Here is a 17,527-nt window from a genome sequence, read left to right on the forward strand (position 1 = left end):
TTAATTCTCAAACTGGAAATTTACTCAGAATGCTTTTTTTTAGAGAGTTATAATTTGAAAATTTATAACATCAAAAGGAAAACTATTGACAATATTTATAAAAAAGAAAGCAGCTTTGTATATATAATATTTTTTTTTATATTGGATGAATTATTTGAGTGATAACTATTATGTATTAAGTTTTCCCTTTTTATAATAAAATAGTTATTATATGCCTAAGCCTTTTATGTAATATATTCTAACAGATACATTACTTTTTTTTTTTTTGTTCCTTATCTTTTAACTCTAAAACATGTTTGAGGTATTAAAAATATATATATTTTCCTATTTTAATAAAGCAGAAAAACTTCTGTTTTATTTTTTGCTGTTCAATATTTTTGTGGCCACTTGACATATTTACAATTTTTACGTACTAAAACCTGAAATATAATCGTAAATATTAGTTAAAAACAAAATTTTAATAATGTCCAATATATATATAATGCGAAACAATTCAAAAATATTTTTTTTTCCAAATGTAAGTAAAATAAATGATGTAAGTATATACAAGAATGAATGAAAGCTGGACCAGTTCAATTTTAAGTTTCATCTATTTCTTCTTCATCGCTAAAATAATCGCTTTTCTTGATTATCTTTTTCTTTACTGAATTGCTTGTTTCGCCGTATTCGCCAGTGATAACTTTCATTCTATACTCTTCTTCTTCGACTTTTTCTTGCTGAAAATTTAAAAGATTTACTAAAAATACAAGCTATGCAACAAATTAAATAAATCTACTTTTATTTCAAAACAAAAGCATAACCCAACTGTATAATCCTAAAGAAAAAGCTAAAATTTTTCTTTTACTCATATTAGTAGTACATTTCATTAATGCATTGCAATGGCTTTTTTAGAATCAATATTATTGTATAACTTTATTATTGCATCACTTTATGATTATTGTATCACTCTTATTTCTAATATTAAGGCAAGTTATGATAAATCATACTTATTTAAACTATTGAAATTTAAGTGGAATGAAAAAAATATTAATTAAGGCTACGCTATCTGCATAAAGCAATATTTTAGTTCTATTAATATGGCATAATAAAATCAAAATAGTTCCTTTAAAAAATCCACCACGAAGGCAAATTTCTCAAAATACTTGATCCAGGAGTTCCCTTTTTTTTTCTGGATTGGGTTTAAAATTACAAGGTTACAGAGTTGAACATCATAAAATATAAAAATCATCATACTCATATTAAATTTGTAATTCTTCATGAAATTTAAGGCACTTTGTCTTAAAGCCAGTTTGGTAAATTTTTAAAACAAACTTTTCATAAATTTATTTTTGTATTATTTAAACAAAAACAAACAGCCTTTAATCTTTTAGTATAGAGAATGTTTTAACCTGAAATCGAATAGCAGCACTGAGACTCTCTGCTTGAGGATCTTCGCCTTCTTCCTCTTCTTGTTCTGATTCATCTTCGCTCTCACTAATAATAATAAATAAATAAAAGCATTAAAGAAAAATTCAAATAAATAAAAGTTTGAGGGAAAAACATATAAAGAAAAATATCGTAAAAATTAAGTCCAGAGGGACATTTTTAGATTGTTATAAAAAAAACTTTAGCATGTTAAAAATACTTTAAGTTGATTTGCCTGTCACTAAATGAAACCAAAACTAGTGTCAAAATACAGTATAATCTGATCTGTCAAGTCAAATGGTAATAAATAATAGTGTGTGACAAGGGGATGCATTGGCATGCCTACTCTTAGCATTCGAAAAAGTAATAAGAGATTCCAACATTAACACCAGGGGAAATATTTTTAATAAATCTGTACAACTGTTGGCCTTTGCGGATGACATAGACGTTATTCCAAGAACACCTATAGTACTAAGGCAGGATTTTATTGCTTTAGAGAAAGCTCTCAAGCTGGGCCTGAGAATAAAGGAGAACAAAACTAAATATTTGCCATGTACTAAAAAAAGCTCAATAACACCCAACGCCAGTGGCTGTTAACAAGCATATGCCCTGCTCTTAATTTTTTCACCCGGAAGGATAATCTCAAAAACCCGGGATTCCCTCGGAGTACAATCACCCCATACATACTAAGAAATTTAAGAATATAAATTTACAATGGAAATACAAAAGAGAATCACTATAGCTAATAGATGTTTAAATGGAATTTTTATTATCTAAATCTCTTTTAAGATCAATTTTAACATATGCTTGTGAAACCAGGACAATATTTTGTACGGATGATTTTATGATGGGTACCTTTGAGAGAAAGGTCTGGTGAAGTATTTTTGGAAGAATTAAAAAAAAATGATGTGTGGTTTAGAAAAATAAATTTAGAGCTTTATAACTCATATAACCTGACATTATAAACTTCATTAAACGACAAAGAATAAAATGAGCAGGCCACATTATCAGAATGGACAAAGACCATACAACAAAAAGAGTTTTCAATGCCAGATCAGTTGGCAAATGAAAAAGAGGCAGGCCGAATTAGAGATTGATAGATGGCCTAGAAAAAGACTTTGGTTTTGAAAACGCAAGTAGGAAAAAGGATAGACTCATAAAACTGTTTGAGAAGGTCAAGGCCTACCCTGGGGCTGCTGAGACATTGATGATGAAAAAAGAATTTTAATACCATAAATATTAATTCATATTAAGGAATTCTTTTCTTTTTATTTAGATTGGTTTAGTGATGCAATAAAATGAAATTTTGCTTTCTATTCCGTGAAGAAAGAGGAAGACTAGCCTATCATTTTTGGAACAATCAAACCAAAATATTTTGTTGGTTCAGTTTTATTAATTCAATGTGCTAAATTTCAAAACTGAGGCAATAAATAAAAGAAATCACAGTACATAAAAACGAAAATTTTTAAAAATATATAGCAGCAGATTGGAAATCAAATAATGTGGAGTATTAAGCTTTTAGTAAAACAAAAATAATTGAAATTGAATTTAGAAATAAAATTCAATTTCAAAGAACATAAAAAACTTTTATAAAAAGGGCAACTAATGTAATACTTAATACAGAAAATCCTGACTAGGACATGAAATAAAAATGATGTCGAACTGAAAACAGCATAATGGTCACAAGTAAAATTAAATTTTATGAAATTTACTCCAAATCTTTATCTTATCAAAGCGTACAAAATAAAATTTTAAACAAGAATTAGCAAGATTCACTAACATGAAATGTTCATATTTCTATTTGTATACTTTTAAAATTTGTGAGAAAATTTCAATAACTGAAAAGGATTATTAGGTTAGAGTGGAATATGAATTGTAAATAATTCATAATCATAGCTCAATGAATATTTTAGACAGGTTCACAAATTTTTGTGATCGAAAAGAATAAGTCATCGATACTAAATGGAACAGACATTTAATTTATTTGAAATGCATATTGTTTTAATAAACCTATGTTTATAAAATAATAGTAAACAAATAACATTTGTGGATGATTTTTTATTTAAGAGTACAGAAACTATACATACCCATATTCTTGAAATCTTTTCTTTTTCTTCTTTTTCACAACTTCTCTATCCCCTAACATGTTTTTTGGGCAACCGTAACTTAGATGTCCATATTCCTACATTAATAAGGATAACAATAATAATTAATAACAATAATAATAATGATAACAATTATAATGAATTATTTCATAATCAGGGGTCTGTCTAGGGTTTTCTGAGAGGTACATATTTTGTGAAAATTTAGACATAATTTGTGAAAATTAAATTTTATATTATAAAATCAACACAAAAATATCATAAAAATATGGATTTATCGTTTTTTACAGGATACAAAAAGAAAATTTTTAGAAAATGTATTTTGGGAAACTACCGTTTTTCCTAAGTTGAATTTGTGAAGGGACCGCTAAACGGTAGTAAATTTGGCCTGGACAGACTCCTGATAATTCAATATTTTAAAAGTTAGATACACATTTTTGAAAGATGAATTACTATAGACTAAATTAGACTAATTACTATAAAATTATTTAAAATTTTTTCACTGAGCTTTGCCATAAAATTTTTATGTAACAAATATCATCATTATATTTAATGTTAATTAAAAAAATATTAATTGGAAACAGTTTTCAATTAGAGAATGAATTTTAACTGTATTTTGCTTATTTAAAATATACTTTTTTTTTCAACAAATTTTCAAATTTTTTACACTGAGTCTTGCTTTTTAGGAAATCACAAAGCATAATTTGGGAATCAATACTTATTGAGCAAAAATCAATCAATGACAAAACTTTGAATGCTTCCCCTTCAACATTAACTAATCTATGTTAATCTTATTTAGTAAAAAACTATTGTATACAAACAAGTTCTGGTTAAAATAAAAGATAAGAGGCATAAGACAAGGGTTTCCCAAAGTAATGAAGCAACTTAAATTTAAACAATCAATTGAGTAGAAAATTAATTAGCAAATAAATAATTTATACACATTTTCTTTCTGATTATGTACAAATTAGAAATTAAACATTGCACTTATGCAAATTATGTTTCATATTAGTTATTTGAGATGGGTACCAAGTAAATGTTTAGATTTGATTCAAAAATAAATTAAACAGGCATAATTAATTTGAATGAAATTTATCAAAATGATAGCACTTTGAAGAAAAAGTTTTATTCCATTAAAAGAGATCTGATGACAGAATACAGATTCTGTGTGAAAAATATTGATATGATTCATAAAACTTTTTAACTAGTAAATTTATTTTTACCACCAAATTGAAAAAAATTATTTTAACTAAGATGAGTGATAATTTTTTTTTGCTACAAATTTTATAAATATAGAGCTTTGAAATTTCATGGAACAAAATAAAATTTATATTTTTAAACCAACAAATTAAAGCAGGCCTTTAAAATGAAATATTATTATAACACTTCAACTTTATAGAATAAGACTAAATTATGCATAATTTTTTTAAATATCTTTATCCATCTCTTAATGTAAATTTTTAGAGTGCATAAAACAAAGTTTAAAATGAATTTCACACTTAATTGTTCACTATACACATTCACAAAATCATTGTATATAAAAAATCACAGTTGGTTTTATTATCAAAATGAGACGCTTTTTTAAATTAAGCATACAATTGGAATTATGTGATAATTTATGTTAAATGTAAAATAGAATGCTAGTTTTTCAGTAGTATTTTATAAATTTAGTTTTATGTATTTAGTATTTCAGATTTTGAATACACGTGAACCATGAAGCCAAATTTAAAAATAATGTGAAAATTAACTAATTAAGTTGTACACATTTGCTTTGTGGCAGAAAATTTAGACCTCTTCAATAACAAGATTATATTAACTCCCAACTGGTCACACAAATAGTAGTAAGTAGAATCTAGAGCTGCATTTTTCTTTGTGTATCCAAATCTGGTTTTGACACGCTATTATTGAAATAGAAGTATTGCATAAAAAAGTAATATTCTGTCTAATTTGAATGGCTGCACTAAATTTGAAAAATTTTTTAGGGTAAAAAATCAACAAACATAAGTCTTAAAGTGTGAATCTGTTTTAAATTAAGTCTTGGCTACGACCTAGGACTAATCAGTCACAGATATTTACTATAGCTTTTTCAGCAATGTATTGTAGTTAATATTCAAGTACTTTACGAATTTCCATTAGAATGATAACTTTTTCTACACTTTATATATAAATGCAAACAATTGGTTTTTAATTAAATTACTTTTACTATTAATCAGTATTTAAGATAAATGGCATTCAGATTAGCTTGGTTTTTATGAATGTTCATTGTGCAACACAAGAAAAGGTTTTATATTATATTTTAAAAAGCAGATACCAAATATTTGTAATTATCAGTTTTTTATAAAAATATATATTTGTAACCCAGGTGAATACTTACACCACATTCATAACACTGTGTCTTGTCTTTATAGAATTTTCTTCGAATAAATTCAGTTGTTCTGCCATTGTCTTTAGCTATGCTACATTTTAGAGTTCTTCCAAAAAATTGTTGACAATTTAAAGCACGCACACATTTATAAGCCGATTCTTTATCCAAGAAGAGAACAAAAGCAACACCTTTGCTTTTATGAGTTTCTTTATCCTTTACGATCGTTACTCTGTGATAAAATACAATGAAATTTGAAATATTCCTTTATATCCATATATTACAATTACAGTATCATATGTAACAAAAGAAAACAACTATCTGAACTAGCTGATGAACCCAGCTTCGATCTTGTAATATTATTTTTATTTCCATATATTGCAATTACAGTAGATGTTATACATGCTAATTTGGGCGGGGGTGACAAGATATACACTCTATAACAAAAAAAATCGACCCACCAAGAAGGAGTTGTCCGATTTAAACGAAAATTAGTGGATAGGAAGACAATGTACAGAATAGCAAATGATTAAAATTTCAGAACAATTGAATAATTTATTGCAGAGTTACAGTAACAAGTTCAATAAGGTGTTGATCTGCCTCTAGCCTGGATACAAGCTGCAGTGTTTTCATTACAGATAAAAAATGGGAGAGAATTTCTCACCCTTCTTCAAAAACAGGGTGAGATTTCAAAAAGTTAAGTGAGATTTCTTAAAATTGAAAAAAACACGAATAGACTTGGAAAAAAATTATTTCTTTAATTATAATACATTTTTAACATCTTCTAATTGAATATTTTTGCAGCATCATCATATGTAAAATGTTCTATATCTACTTTTTCATCAGCTATTATATTTCCGTATTTGTTTCGTTTTGACCGTTTCTACCGACATTTGCTTCATTTTCATTTGTCCGTTACGGAGTAGAAGATGTCCATCTTACATTCATGCACAAGANCGTGGCATAGACCGATAAAGCTCCCGGATGGTCTCTTGCGGTATTTCCTGCCAAATTCGATCCAGTTGTCGAACGAGGTCATCAACATTCCGTGCCAGATGCAATCGCCTTCCCATCATATCCCAGACATGCTCGATAGGAGAGAGATCTGGTGATCTGGCAGGCCAAGGAAGAGTTGTGGTCTGGCATTGTTCTGCTGAAAAACCAGCCCAGGGCGCTGCAAAAGGAACAGTAGCAAAACAGGTCTTAGGATGTTGTCGACGTACCGCTGTGCAGTAAGTGTACCCCTAATGACGACCAAAGGGGTCCGGCTGTCAAAGGAAATGGCACCCCAGACCATAATACCTTGTTAAGGGCCGGTGTGATGTGCAACAGTGAAGGCAGGATCTCCCCTCTGCCCTGTGCGTCTCCAAACACGTCTTCGATGATTGTCAGGATACGGTTGGAAGCGGGATTCGTCGTTAAAGACTATACATCCCCAGTTAACATCATTCCAGCCATATCTGTTCAAAACATTCATGCATAAGAAATTTCAAAGCAATCGGATGATTGCTTCTTGGTGCGTTAATTTTTTTGTTATAGAGTGCAATCCTGTCTCATAACAAAAAAATGTCTTAAATCTGCAAAACATTAGTAAAAAAATTAATTCATTTCCTAAATTGTTTTTAACTTTGCTGAATTTAAATCAATGTTGATTTAGGAAAATTATTTTCAATTGTTTAAAATATTGACAGATAAATCACTACCTAATGTTATAAAAAATGACATATACTCATTGCCCTTTCCTAATGACCCTTATTATTTTGCATAAAATATATTTTTCATTCAAAATAAATCATTGTTATTATAATGATGAAATTGAAATTAGGTGTGGTTGGAGTTGTATGGTATAATTAACTAATTGAATATTGTGATGTAAACAGGATAATTAAAAATGACAGTTGAAGATGATAACTGGATCATCATTACAATAAAACCTTTATGTAGTATTTGTAGAGCTCTAGACACAAAATTAAAAGNTTAACTGATAGGGGAACTGTGTGTAGGGGAGAAACATTCTCCCAATTTTGCCCATTTCCTTAACCGCCAGTGGGTTAAAAATGACAGTTGAAGATGATAACTGGATCATCATTACAATAACACCTTTATGTAGTATTTGTAGAGCTCTAGACACAAAATTAAAAGTATATTTTATCCACAAGACTTTCTAAGTTAATAATAATATCAATAAGTTAATAATATTATCAATAAGGACAGGCCATGGGAGAAAAATTCCTTTATGACCACCCTAATCAAAAGTCAAATTGAAAAGTGATTGAATTGTTCCCGACAAACAGTTAGGAGCTTGGAAAGAGATCTATAAGTGGTGATTTATCGAAAAACAACATAGCCATAAATAAAGCCAACCCTCCATAATCAATATTAAATTTGAAAAATAATTTGGCGAAAGCAAATTGCCAAAAAGACTGTTAGGATTAGTACAACCATGTAACTGAAACATTTTTGTGTTAGAAAATAAAGAATTATGAATAGATCTTGTTTTCGATTTAGTCACGACAGTGAATTAATGAGTCTTACATTAGTATTGAAATAAAAAGTTAGCTATTACATTGATTGTTAAGAAAATTATATTTTTATTCGCTTTTTATAAAACGTAATAAAAATTAAATAATTGGTTAAATTTATTAAAATTTGATTAAGAATGATTAAAAAAAATAAGTTTAAGAAATTAAAGAAATTTTAAAAGCTAGGAAATATGCAATGCGTATTGTGGCATCACAGTTATAAGCTTTAGGTCATTAACAATAATAGTAATATATTACTATTATTGTTACATTACCAGTATATTACTAGTATAGTCACCAATTTACGGTGATAACCAGGTGGGGTAACGAGAAAAAAATAAAAATCTTGACAATTTTCTAGTTTTTCATATAAACTACAGGTCTTCATTATTCTTTACACTATTACAGGATTCTTATTCTAAGGACAAGAATTCCGTGGTTGCCTAGATATTTTCAGTTGTAATCCCTATGTTATGATCAATTGTGATTACTTTATTTTGTGATATCTTTGAATGTTTTGCTTATACGTGTTATAAAAATATAAGACAAAATGCATCCCATATTAGTAGCCTCACAGAGACTTGTTTGATTTCTACACAATAACCAATTGAAAATGTGTAACCAGAGAGAGCTAATTTAAATTATAATAAACAATTTTTCTATGTCAAGGATGTATTTATAATAGAACAAATAACTGGTGACACCAACATATTACGAAGAATAATGTACTAGAAACAACAGACCAAATGTAATCAAACTTTAAGTTGAAACTTCGTAATTTTTTCTTATAAGTTGCTTTTGATATTTTTTATATCAAAACAGAAGGGGAAACATTACTTACTTCACAACTGTTCCGTATTTCTGTAATATTTTGTGCAAATCATTATTGGTTAAGGAGAATGGCAAGTTGCTAAGATAAACTGTACTTTTGCTAGGACACAAACCTCCACTCATTATAAAAGATTATATCTGGAAGATAAATATATTTTAAATAATCATTAGTTTCCATTCATTTTTTAAAAATTCTTTCTCAACAATAAAATTTAGAATGTTAAATAAAGGTAAAGCTTTACGAAATAGTAATCATAAACTAATCTACTCCTTCTGCTTTTTTAAAAGTAGATGATATGTAATTTTAGAGCGAAAGGATAAAGTAGGAAAAATTAAGAAACTCACCATTTCAGATAAGCAAATTTTAACAGTTTAATATCAGTAAAATATTCTCAAATTTGGTATACATAGCAATGAAACAACTTTTGTTTATTTACTTTATTTACCACAACAGTAAAGTAAAGTTACAGTTAAAACATATTCGCTAATCAGCAAAACAGTTGAAGTGGAAGTAGAAGAAATGTTATATGACGTCAATTCGCGATCATAGCACTTGAATACGCCATCTAGGGAGAAGACTTAATCCATGTCTTGCCCCACCCCTTTCCCTCTCCTCCTCTACTCAGTAGTATAGGAATGTACTAGGTATTTTTCCTTTTTCTTAATATTTTTCGTATTTAATTTTTAAAATTTCCATGATGCTTTCTTTTGGAGCCATATTCAATGAAGTTTTCAAATCCATAATTCATCGCAAATTCGTGGACATGATCATGATCAGGGCCATATGCGGTTCACACACTTTCTACCACTGTTGACAAAAATGGAGAACCAGATTGATGAGTTTTTAGCTGAAAAATGTTTCTCATTCACCCACGACAGCGATCAGAAGCATTCCCGCGTACATAGAGATTGCTCCTGGACGTTCGAACGAGTACTTGATTGGAGATTTTTACGTGTGTAAAAATATTTTTTTCAATCAAATTCTTATTTGCAATAGTCAATTTTTCGCATGCATTGAGAGCCATCCCTCAGGTTCATGCCTTGTCTGCATTTATTAATAATAGAGGAAAGTTTAAACAATTGAGAAAAATAATAAAGCTTTAATTTATTTTACTTAAGTTGATATTTTACGGTGGTTTGGTTTCAAGCGAATGGAAAGAAAATGAGGATTTTATTATTTTTGTCTTCATTTATAAATGCTTGTTCTATAGTTTTATAGATAAAGTTTCTACAACTTCGTTTCGTGATAGAAACTCTAATTATCATTATTTTATCAAAAATTTTTATCCATTGTGAACAGGGTATCGGAATGGACGATTGCGAATGGAAATTTGAATTTTTTTGCTATTTAAACTTCAAAAAAGTGAAAGCTTAACAATCAATTTTAGTGAAAACATTAGAAAATTGTGAAAGTACGCATAAACAAACTTTTTTTTTTACAAAAAATTGCTCCTTTCCACTGCTCTCAAAGACTAGTGTTCAAATAATAGTTTTAAAAAATTGTAATTCTACTAGGCATTAATGCTAATTTAAGGCGCAATACTTATCATGATTTGGTAAAATTGCAATCTCATTCTGCGAAAGGCGAATTTTTCTGTATAATGCGAACAATGGGAAAGCTTAATTTTTAATATTACTATTGAATTTCAAATATTTTGTCTTCATTATTTTAAAAAAATAGAATTACTGTACACGTTTTTACATAAAATTTATTATAAAAGTAAACATAACTTATTTATCGTAAAATAATTGTTAAGTGTATGGTTATTTTACTTACGATTATTTTACAAAATCATATAGTTATTTCACTATATAATAAAGGAAAAACTCTTTTTGCTTTAAGATTTTATTTTAAAAAAATGATCAGAATCAATATCTCGATAAAAACAGAGATTATATTATGAATATATTAAATAATATTATTGAAAATTAACGTTAAATAAATGATAAACTAATTTACAGATAAACATCTTTAATTTCATTATTATTCTATGTTCATTAGCGATAATATCATGTGAGCTTTTTTAATTTCTTTAAAATGTTGAATTGACTTAAAAATCTAAGACCATAATACAGAAATCTAATAAAATATTTATTTATCCATTATGTGGATATATACCCTCAGACGACGACAAATCAAATTGATGAAGAATATTCAAACGTATTTATTTGATTCATTGTGCTATCAAGGGTTTCCAATTTACGTGTGGCTGGGGGCCGTATTAAAAACATCAGTCAAATGGCGGGCCGCAACTTTATCAAAATTTTATACAAGACTCTTTTATGTTTGAAGGAACATTAAATATTACTCTAAGATTTTTATCAAAGTTTTTTTAACATTAAAAAGCAAAATAACCAGTATTACAAAGAATGCTTGTTATGTATCATTTTGAATCTTCTTTTAATCAGAAGCTTAGTGACAAGATTTTTTTTCTTTAAATTTAAATCTGCGATAATTTAAAATTTTTTTCGACTTTTTAGGAAGTATAGCAAAAAGAAATTCTCGAGTATCTGAAATTAATTCTTTTTTTCTTTTCCGTTCATGCGATAATCAATTCAAGGAATTTTAATAAAACATGATATTCATTCCTCATTTTATGGGTTTCAAAATTTACAAATGTAAATAATTTTGTTCAAAATGAGTGGTTTCAAAAAGTTAAATGGGAGAATTTCTTCGAGAAAATTTCTGATACGCACATGCTAAATTATATTCACAAAATACAAAAATACAAAAAAAAAAAAAAAAAAAAAAAAAAAAAAAAAAAAAAAAAAAAAAAATGAAATAAAAAGAGCAACATACACGATTATTTTTATATCTGAATGAATATTTTCTTCGATGCAAAACCTGAGAAATAAATTTTTTTGCACCTTTGGTACGTGAAATTTCACAGAAACGAAGAAATTAGGTTTTTCTAAACGAAAGAAAATTATTTTAAACCCATATAAGATTTTTTACTAAAATTGTCCGCAAAAACACGACAACTAATATATTTTAGTTCATGGGCCACAAAAAAGGCTTCGCTGGCCGGATACGGCCCGCAGGCTGCCAGTTAGTAATCATTCTGCTATACCTTGTACCCTTTTAAAGTACGTACTCTTATTTTTCGTACTTTCTGGACTAGAAAGTAACGTCGTTTTTAGATCCATTTAGATAATATTTGTATATCCTCTTAATAGTATAGTGTATATTTCAAGGTTATTTGCGGTTAATGTGATTTGTTTATTTTTAGCCAATCTTCCGATTTCAGTGATTTGTTTGTTAAAAACCTCCTTTCTTCCAATTTTGAGCAGAATGGCTATCCAAATATAGGAAGAGACATACAGGTCCACAACAAAATAATGCGAACACTTCTATACTAATTTTATGTAAACACTCTTTCTCTTGCTTACAAATGCTTGGAAGATTTTGTAATGAAAAAATGTTTTAATAATTTGAAATATCATGCTTGAAGCTCTTGGAAATCGTGTCCTTTTTAATTTGCATCGACTTAAATAGGTGCAGGAATATAAAAGCTTACTTCCTTTTTAAACCAATTTTAGCACTGGATAAATTATAAAAAAAAATTAACGATATTGAAGAACGATGTCTTAATCAGGGAATTCAATTAAATGCACAAAAAATTCGTAATTTTGTGGAAAGTTGTTATTATTTAATTAAAAAAAAATAGATCAAGGAGAAATATACTACATTGTCAATAGCCAGTTTTATTCACCGAAATAGTCCTAACTGTAAAGAAAGCATTACATCTTGAGCTTATTTTTAAGACAAGGCTCACTTAGAATCATCAAGTCGATCACATTCTAAGTTGAGCTGCTGACGCGTTCAACAGCATCAATGCTCTTCTTGGATCTAAATCAAGACTTTAACTTAATCTAAAACTCTTGCTTTCCATTTCTATGATTCGGTGAATTCTTTCATATGCATCCCTCTCATGGTGTAACATCTCAGAAACTCAATTGAAAAGAATAACAAAATGTAAAAAATATTAGGAGCACCCAGAAACAACAGCAAGATAATAGTTATACAGACTTAAAAATTGATTTTTTCCATCATCATTTTGCTAAAATTAATAAGCGCTTTTTGTTGAAGCTATAAAGTGCAATACGGGTAATTTCAATAAATTATTTGAATATGAAAATCTTTCGAGTTAAAAAACTTCATGGCCATTAGCATCATTCTTTTGTAGTGACGCAATTTCTTGAAATTCGAATAGAAATTAAAAGAAAATTAATGATTATAAATATCCGAATATCTTTTCAGCACAGTGTTTATGCTTCATATTATAATTTTAAACTTTTTATGGTAAGTCTCAGATGAAGCGCACTTATAAACCTTGTAGGGGGTGCACTTAATTCTATGTTTGCTGCTGTTAGCTTCTCCAAGAAGATGATGATTTGAGAATAGCTGGGATTAAATCTAGAAAGAAGCTATTGTAGTTAGAAATACTCTTCTCATTTTAGAGGATGCAAATTTTACATGGCTAAAAAAGGTGCCATTTCCATATTCTTCAAGCATGATCTTTCAAACTCTGTCATTAGTTTCGATATGTAAAATCTTCTAAGACTTTTGTTGCTGAAAGAAAAATTGTTTACATGGAGTTAGTATAGACATGTTCACATTATTTTTCCTGTAATTATATCCGACATTGGGTTTCATATGGAAATAACACAACATTTGCTACCGAAAACATTTGCAATGTTTGCCCATTAGACATTCGTATATACCAATGGTTAGCTTATCCGATAATTGCCCATTAGTCATTCCAAAAATTGCCCATTAGACATTCGTATATACCAATGGTTAGCTTATCAGATAATTCAGGTCGGTTAGACTGACTAAAATAAAGTTAAAAAAATAAAAATAAAGATTACGCTGTCAGGTTATTTAGTTCTTTCCGCCTTCTATCTACCAGGGAGGCGAATCCTAATTCCATATAAAAAAAACTACGAATCGAAGTGGAAGATAATGATTACTCCTCTATGCTTATCTGACATTGCACCATCAGATTACGACTTATTCTTATCGCTACAACACATTTTATATGACAAATATTTGAAATCATGAATGATTTGAAAAATACGATTTGAAGATATTTCGCTAAAAAATCAGTTTATTTATGGATGCGGGTGATCGTGTAAAGCTAAGGGTGGTGGCGCTAGTGGTTAAATTGCTCTCGCAAGACTTCCGGGTTACTGTTTCCGATATATTTTTACGCCGCAGATTGAAAAAACGCGCCATAATATTATTGCATCNTTTCAATTGTAAGGTTCGCATTAGCATACATTTATAAGAGTGGAGAAAAGTATCTATAGCCATTATGGCGAACTAATAAAGTTTGAAAATATCCTATCTGTAACTCCGAACTGCTCGACCGTAGCGCTTCAAAACCGGCGCCAATCGATTCCTCGTGGCCAAAAACCCCAGACCCCCAAGTTTACCGGAGTTTATTAATTCTGGGGCGATTTTCGACTTGGCAACCATTCCTCGTATTATAGTATAAGATATGGAAATAACACAACATTTGCTACCGAAAACATTTGCAATGTTTGCCCATTAGACATTCGTATATACCAACGGTTAGCTTATCCGATAATTGCCCATTAGACATTCGTATATACCGATGGTTAGCTTATACGATAATTGCCCATTAGACATTTCAAAAATTGCCCATTAGACATTCGTATATACCAATGGTTAGCTTATCCGATAATTTAGGTCTGTTAGACTGACCAAAATAAAAATAAAGATTACGCGGTCAGGTTATTTAGATCTTTCCGCCTTCTATCAACCAGGAAGACGAATCCTAATTCCATATAAAAAACTACGAATCGAAGTGGAAGATAATGATTGCCCTTCTATGCTTATCTAACATTGCACCATCAGACTACGACTTATTATTATCGCTACAACACATTTTATATGACAAATATTTGAAAATATGAATGATTTGAAAAATGCGATTTCCAGATATTTCGCCAAAAAATAAGTTTATTTATATTGAATCGCCATTGAAAATTTTCGTATTAGATTGCAAACAGTTTAAGGGCGAATAATATAAAAGGGGATGCAACCCTCTAGCAAACTACCCCCCCCAAAAAAAAAAGAAAATTAGAATATTCTGTTATTACATTTTGTTTTGTTATTACTCATCTGTTAATTTTTTTCAAGATCCATTTCTTCATTGTTAACAAGGTATTTAAAAAAAAAAAAGTACGAATTTCTTGTACTTGCAAATTTCGCCACGAGAAACTGTATTGATGGCGCTGGCATAGCTACTGACTTTGAAACACAAATAACTACAAACAGTAGTTTCGTATACTAACGTGTTTGTGCACGCTTAACATCGGTATTTATTATGTTGATGAAGTTTTCAGTTGTGAGAAGTCAGTTTGTGTTATACACCTTTGTTAAACTGAATAACTAATAGAAAATATAATATTAATAGAAAATATATTATTTATTTTCATTTTATTAAATGAAATTTAAAAATATAGCTTAGACATATGCCAAGTTTGTGCATGCGCAGTGTGCATAAGAAAAGAATCAAAGATGACTCAGAATTCATTGAAAAAGATTGTAAACAGATTTGGACAGCAAACAAGACTATTACAATTCTTGTTTGATTAAACAATTTTTTAATTGTTATGTATCAATAATTACTTAATTATTTGTTTTTGAATAAAAATATTTTTATTGAAATTTTTTTTATAACAAAATTGTTTTTCTGTATCTCTTTAATTGTTTAAAAAAAGCCAGGGGGGTGCAAGTGCACCCTCTTGCACCCCGTTGCCGGCGCCCTTGAAACAGTTGTTGATAACATGGATGATTAAATCTTTCGTGAAAAGTAAACATAGTCTTGACATTTATTTATTTTAATTTACGGATAAAAAAACGGCATTACTTTCCTTTCTGTCTTCCCAGTACTTCATCGTATACAAAATAGATGGCAGACAAAAATTCATTTCATCAAAAACTTTGAAGTTTTTATGCTTTACAACTTGTTGCAGTTTGACATCATTTTTAACAGATTATATGGCCATCTACTGATCAAATTAAACTTGAAGATGATGTTTTTCATGAGATGACCTTATCATTTTTCTAGATGATATAGTACTGTACTGATCAAATTAAGCACAAAGATATTGTTTTTCATGAATCTTTCATGATAAAACTTGGATCCAGAGGTTAACAAGAATGAGGTACTGTCTGAGAAGTTGACCCGAGTATTAGTTCAAAAGTTATATCATCTGATCAAAAATGTATATTACACTAAATTTTTTACGTAATCGCAATATGTAAAAATTGCTGGTCGCAAAATCTCGCATCAAATTCTACGTCAATAGGTTCAGTAAGGTAAATTAGAAATAAATAAATATTTTTCTTGAATATCTGATTACAAACTCCCTAAATATTTAATTATACTTTATATAAATAACGCAAATCTAATTTTAGAATGAAATTTTAATTAACTCGCTATTATTAAACGTACAATATGAAGTGAGCATACTTTTTAGAAGTTAAAGGAATTTGAATCGAATAAGATCTTTCTCTTTAAAATAGAATGCTGTCAGAAAATTGCCGACGAAAATCAATTTTGCTATCAGCTCACTTGAAAAAAAATCGTTTTTGAGATTGTGCTATTGAATTTCATAAAAGTTTAAGTTTTGATCAATATTTTCCTTCAGGGGTGTTTTTTTTCTTCCTCTTTCAGTATCGGCGTCATTTATACGAAAGATCATTTTTGACGAAGAGAAGTAAATAGAAATGTCGAAGAATTCTTCGCACTTTAAAAAGTTAAACATATGTTTTGAGGATTTTTCACATTAGCTTTGTAGTATTAGTTTATTTTTATGGCTTTATTTTTTAAAAATATTTTTTGCATTGAATAAAAACTTTTATTAGTTTTTAAAATCAAAAATTTATCAGCATTCATAATAAACAATCATTTATTGATTAGTAACACGAATTTAAAATTTAATCAAGATGGCGCTCATACTTTGGTGATTTGTAGTAACTATTTTTGTGTGAAATGAAAGCAAAAAAAATAGTCTAGTTAACAAGTTTTGGTTTAAAGTTCTTGTCAGAAAACTGTTATTATAAGAACATGGACCGTAAGACTGATACAATGCATATTCCCATAGCTTTAGTTCAGATCCATTTGATTTTACAATTTCTTAGGTAATTCCTGATATTTTTCTCTCTTGTAGCACTAAAGCTCATAATATTTACTCGTATTTGTTCTTAGAGTCAGAAGTCTCATTGCCTTCTGAGTTAAATTAAAAATCTGCAAGGCTATATATATATA

General features: G+C 28.7%; 1 protein-coding gene across 1 annotated transcript; it reads right to left on the bottom strand.

Moving 5' to 3' along the window:
• Positions 1 to 437: 437 nt before the first annotated feature.
• On the bottom strand, positions 438 to 9,769 carry LOC107454504 (zinc finger CCHC-type and RNA-binding motif-containing protein 1). The gene is made up of 6 exons (XM_016071720.3): positions 9,567 to 9,769; positions 9,232 to 9,359; positions 5,881 to 6,100; positions 3,492 to 3,586; positions 1,389 to 1,473; positions 438 to 716 (listed from the first exon to the last, which is right to left on the bottom strand). The coding sequence occupies exons 2-6, from the start codon at positions 9,342 to 9,344 to the stop codon at positions 579 to 581; spliced, it is 651 nt and encodes a 216-aa protein (XP_015927206.1). The 5' UTR covers positions 9,345 to 9,359; positions 9,567 to 9,769; the 3' UTR covers positions 438 to 578.
• Positions 9,770 to 17,527: the final 7,758 nt, after the last annotated feature.

Source organism: Parasteatoda tepidariorum, chromosome 8 (genome assembly GCF_043381705.1).
Source record: "Parasteatoda tepidariorum isolate YZ-2023 chromosome 8, CAS_Ptep_4.0, whole genome shotgun sequence".
Taxonomy (NCBI): Eukaryota; Metazoa; Arthropoda; class Arachnida; order Araneae; family Theridiidae; genus Parasteatoda; species Parasteatoda tepidariorum.

What these genes read in the sequence shown, in the direction of transcription:
- LOC107454504 (XM_016071720.3), bottom strand. Translation starts at nt 9,344, where the DNA reads ATGAGTGGAGGTTTGTGTCCTAGCAAAAGTACAGTTTATCTTAGCAAC. An exon ending in AAATACGGAACAGTTGTGAA is followed by an intron (nt 6,101 to 9,231) that starts GTAAGTAATGTT and finishes ATTTTATCACAG; the next exon opens with AGTAACGATCGTAAAGGATA. An exon ending in CACAGTGTTATGAATGTGGT is followed by an intron (nt 3,587 to 5,880) that starts GTAAGTATTCAC and finishes TTATTAATGTAG; the next exon opens with GAATATGGACATCTAAGTTA.